The 5,168-nt window shown below is 35.4% G+C and overlaps 1 protein-coding gene across 1 annotated transcript; it reads left to right on the forward strand.

Annotated features, from left to right (window-relative positions):
- Positions 1-3,171: 3,171 nt before the first annotated feature.
- LOC100164383 (zinc finger protein 271-like) lies at positions 3,172-4,468 on the forward strand. Its single transcript, XM_029485487.1, has 2 exons — positions 3,172-3,914; positions 3,952-4,468. Exons 1-2 carry the CDS (start codon positions 3,266-3,268, stop codon positions 4,287-4,289), a joined length of 987 nt encoding a protein of 328 aa, XP_029341347.1. The 5' UTR covers positions 3,172-3,265; the 3' UTR covers positions 4,290-4,468.
- Positions 4,469-5,168: the final 700 nt, after the last annotated feature.

The following is a 5,168-nucleotide window of genomic DNA, read 5'->3' on the forward strand; positions in this document are numbered from 1 at the left end:
ATTTTGTAAACCGAAATATTGCAATTATTGCACCTTGCTGTAATTGTAAATAATGTATGAAGTTATGTAAATAAACGATGGTGGAAAAGCAAAGCATTGGAAGTTATCTCTCAGGTCAACAAGTCGGGATAAAAAAAAATATTTAATACTTTATGCTATCAGCAGTAGCAGTAGTAATAATAGTGTTCGTAGTAGGTAGCAGTTATATTAGTAGTAATAGTAGTAGTAATAGTAATAGTAGCAGTAGTAGTAGTAACTGTCGTTATCGATTTTAATTTATTCATTTATTCAAGTCCGAGTAATTTAAAAATAAGTTTACACACCGCTACCACTGTGATGGATAACACTTGTGAAGTTCAATTCCGCAGAGAGAGTGATCGCTTTGAATTAATACATTATTTTGAAAATGGAAAATCCATTATATTATTATGAACCGTATGAGAACTTCGTTAAGCTCAAGTATTATAGCTAATGGACTAACCGGGTAAAACAAAAGTATTACAAATTTACGTCGGTCGAAGACCTTTTCAGTAATTTTTTTTTTTCAATAACTCCGGCATTCACCTAAAGATCAACGAAACACAAGAGTTATTACAAATTTAATGATATTACGACTCGAAGAATCGTCTTCAAACGCCATCCGCAGTTCATCGCAATTAAAATTGTCTGTAGCTTTCTGCAACTCAATACAATCGCGTTGTTCAGTAATAATATTTCTCGTTGTAAAATCTTACTGAGTCGCCATAATAATCTGAGGTAAGCTATACTGATTCAAGGTGCCTTAACGGTTTTAAATAATGAATTAAAATACTGTGAATAATTTCGATTTGATTTCTTCTTTTTATATGGTAAAATCGAGTAATTTTCAAATACAGCTGTAACGTGGTAGGGGGAATGACAAGTTAAATATAACATAGCCAGGGAGAATCGCAGGATCCTATAGATATAAATACCGTCACCAGGGGCAGATATGTATATATCAGGATCTTAAATATATTTAAATAACTAGGGTTTCATTTCAGTTATGATAAACTTGTATTATCTACTAAACACTTACACATAATAATACTCACAAATCTATAAACGTTCTATCATACTACGTGACTGTATCGTAGTCATACGGAGTTCGTTATTTGTTGTGTGTTGAGGTCTAAAGTGACCAGTGAACTAACTAACTAATACATTGTGTGCGTTGGTCACGGGCCTTACATTTATGTGTGTGTTTTAATAATAATATATTGGTCAGCAGTTAATCTATTCGTATAACTTAATAATGAGTGCACTAACAAAATTTGATGAAGTCCTTCAGGTCACCATCGTAACTTCTCAAATAGCAATCCAGGATTAAGTGCTGCCTGTGTCTTAAAAGTTAGCGTCCAATCTAGTGTGATGCTAAGGTATATGGGTGTCTTTTCGTTTTTGATTTTTTCACCGCAAAAATAGACTGATATTTCCTTGTTTGCTTCCATGTTATTTATATAAAATGTTAGGGTTCATTCAATATTTTCTAGCTTCTTGTCTTGTGCTACTATGAAGATGTCGTCTGCATAAGAGAACATTTTTTATTCTGTACTTTAATTACTGGCTCAAATGTATTGTATCAATTGTGGGCATTGTATGATATTTGATAGTTTCCATAGTAGACCGTCTTTCCACACCGTATCGTATGCTGCCAAGAGATCGATGAAGATAGCTCCAGACTTAATTATATCATCGTTGCCTTTCTCGACGTGGGACGTTAAAGACAGGACCTGGTTGCAGCAACTTCTGTTAGATCAAAAACCTGCCTGGTGAATCGGGATATGAGGTTCTATGACAAGGGCTATCTTTTTTAGAATGATTCTTTCCAAGAGTTTTGAAAAAAACACTTAGTAAGACTATGGGGTGATAATTAGCGGGGTTATCTGTTGGTTTTCCTGGTTTTGGAAGTGCAATTATATTACCTGTTTTTCAACGTCTAGGGATTATTCCACTAATAAATATATCGAATAAGATAACTGCGAGCCAAAGACGTGCTTTTGCACCTAGGTTATGCGAGAACTCCGGATGTCTTTTGTCCTTCCCGGGTGCTTTACCTTTTTGTAGTTCATTGATTGCGTTGGAAACATCATTTATGCTGAAACGTTCAGTAAGAACTGAGTGCGGTTGGCAGGTTATGAGTAGATCCTGAATGTCTTTTTTGGTCCTTTTGGCATGTATTTTGTCAGTAATTATCCTAGAGTTCCTTACTAAGAATGAGGATACGGCTTGCGGTATTACTAACGATTATTGGGTTGGGGCATGTTTGCCTTCCAGTCTGTGTAGTAATTTCCATGCTTCTCTACTGTTCTTCTTTATGTCAAGAGACTCCATTGTGCCGATCCACTTCCGTTTTTTGGCAAATAGGTATTGGCTAGTAGAGATTTCCCTGTTTCAATAGTCGGGTTTTGTCTGTAATGTGCAAAGAGTTCTTCGGATTTCTCATCCCACCCAGCAACGTATGATTTCCTGATGCCTCTTGGGATGTTCAGCTTCTCTGATTTGACTAATAGATCAGCGAATCTGTCTATGCTGTTGTGGACTTTGGGGGTTCAGTTGACAATCTCTTTTACGTATTTTTGGAATCTTTGCAGTTGGCCTTCCAAAAATTTCATATGGGGGTTTGTAAGGGCTTGTGGAATAGGATAGTGGTACCTAGTTTGGTTAGTATGGGTCGGTGCTGGCTGTTAGGGAAGTTCCCGATTACGGTCCTTTCAGATGGATAAGGTATGGATAAGGTCAGGGTTGTAACCATAAAATAATATATATTAAAAATTACAATTACCCAAGAATAACGTTTTTAATTAACAAGAAAAAACTTTAACTGATATTCTTCGTTTAAAAAACTGTATTTAAATATTTTTGTATTTTTTAATTACAGTATAAACTCTTAACTAATGAGAAAACTTGTTTTAAAAAGATAGTTAACCAGGTATATCAATCACAGCATACCATTATTACATAATATGTTTCAACATTTATTAATTTCAATAATTATACATTAATATAAAAAATGCTGGCTTGAAACCATGACTATGATAATAAATTCTTGTCGACTGTACACAGTTTATTATAATAGCTTAGTAATAATAACAAACGACATTTTGTTATAAAATGATACTGCAATAATGTCAAACGTTGATAACCTATTAATCCATATATTATATTAATTAGCAAATACAGGAAAATATATGTAAGGGTGGTGACATTTGTGTTGGAATCAATATCATTTAACGAACAATCTCAAATGGAGCGTGTGTGCAATAAACAATACTGGTGTGATGTATGCGACAAATTATTCAATCAAAATAGCAAACTGATGATTCACAAGCGGACGCATACGGGAGAGAAGCCTTATCCGTGTGATGTATGCGATAAATCGTTCAGAAGGAATACCCACCTGACGGTTCACAAACGTACGCACACGGGAGAGAAGCCATTCCCTTGTGACGTATGTGACAAATCATTCATTGAGAATAGCAAACTGACGACTCACAAACGGACTCATACAGGGGAAAAGCCTTATCCGTGTGATGTATGTGATAAATCGTTCAGGCAGAATGGAAATCTGATAGTTCACAGGAGGACGCATACGGGAGAGAAGCCATACCCGTGTGATGTATGTGACAGATGGTTCGTTAAAAACAGTGACCTGACGGTTCACAAGCGGTCGCACACGGGAGATAAGCCATACCCGTGTGACGTATGCGATAAATCGTTCGCTCAGAGCAGTACTTTGACAGTTCACAAACGAACGCACACGGGAGAGAAACCATATCCGTGTGATGTTTGTGACAGATCGTTCATTAGCAACAGTGACTTGACGTGTCATAAGCGGACACACACGGGAGAGAAACCATACCCGTGTGACATATGCGATAAATCCTTTTCTCAAAGCAATAGCTTAACGAAACACAGGCGTTTCACACACAGGAGAGAAGCCATACCCGTGTGACGTATGTGAAAAATGGTTCAGTGGGAATGATCAACTGACGAAACACAGACGGACGCACACGGGGGAAAAGCTATACCCGTGTACCATCTGTGATAAATCTTTTTCTCAAAGTGCTAATCTAACAGTACATCAGAGAACGCACACGGGAGAGAAACCATTCTCGTGTGACATATGCGATAAATCCTTCGCTCAGAGCAGTAGGTTAACGAGACACAAGCGTACACACACAGGAGAAAAGTCATGTGACGTAAGTGACAAAACGTTCAGTCAGAGTCTGACGGTCCACATTCGGATGCACTCGTGTGAGAAACCATAACTGAGTGGTGAACCACCTAATTCACCCGACCGAGAAGTCAGAAAATACGTAATAGAACCACCGTCTATGATACTGATGTTTGCTTGTTTTTCTTATGTAATAATGTCAATAAAAAATTGCTATTGGTTTTCCAATTTTTGTTACCTAAATACTATTGGTTTTGATTTTCAATTTGAACTATTCGGTACGCACGTTGTCTTTCTGCATTTAAATAAAAACTGTAATTTTTTAAAAGTTACATAGATATTATATTGTATGAAGTATTGTACAATATGATAATTATTTTCAACATGCTGTTAACGTATTCATAAGGAAGTGTTGTATCTAGTTTTGATTGAATTTTAACTTTTATTAAAAAGACCTTAATAAAAGCAGGAGCAGATATTATGTAGATATCAAAATCTTAAATATATTAATTAAATGTCTAGGATTCTATTTCAGTTATAATTATGTTTTGTTGTTGACTAAACACATACAAATAATAACAGTCACAAATATGTACACTATATGTTTCATTATTACTGTGTGACTGCATCGTAGCCATACTGAGTCCAGAAGTGATAGTGTGTGTGATGAGGTCTAAGGTGCACAGTAAACTCACATACTCACATATGGTGAATATTGGACACATGCCTTACAATAATTATGCTTGTGTTATAATTATTATGTAGGTCAGCAGTTGGTCGTACATATTGTATAGTTCGTATCGTATGTAGAGGCGTTATATTATAACATATTAATATTAAGATTTGTTACAAAGCTATAAAAAAAGTTTCAATACCAATATGAAATATTTGTATTTATATTATATTGTATTGCTGTTTGTATGTTATTTCGACTTAATAATATATTTTATTATCCAATTTTTATTTGTGCATC

The sequence above is a fragment of the Acyrthosiphon pisum genome, chromosome X (assembly GCF_005508785.2).
Source record: "Acyrthosiphon pisum isolate AL4f chromosome X, pea_aphid_22Mar2018_4r6ur, whole genome shotgun sequence".
Lineage (NCBI taxonomy): Eukaryota > Metazoa > Arthropoda > Insecta > Hemiptera > Aphididae > Acyrthosiphon > Acyrthosiphon pisum.

Excerpts from the sequence above, each read along its gene's own strand:
- LOC100164383 (XM_029485487.1), top strand. The coding sequence starts at position 3,266 with ATGGAGCGTGTGTGCAATAAACAATACTGGTGTGATGTATGCGACAAA. Across the intron at positions 3,915-3,951 it reads CGATAAATCCTTTTCTCAAA|GAGAGAAGCCATACCCGTGT; the intron begins GCAATAGCTTAA and ends TTTCACACACAG.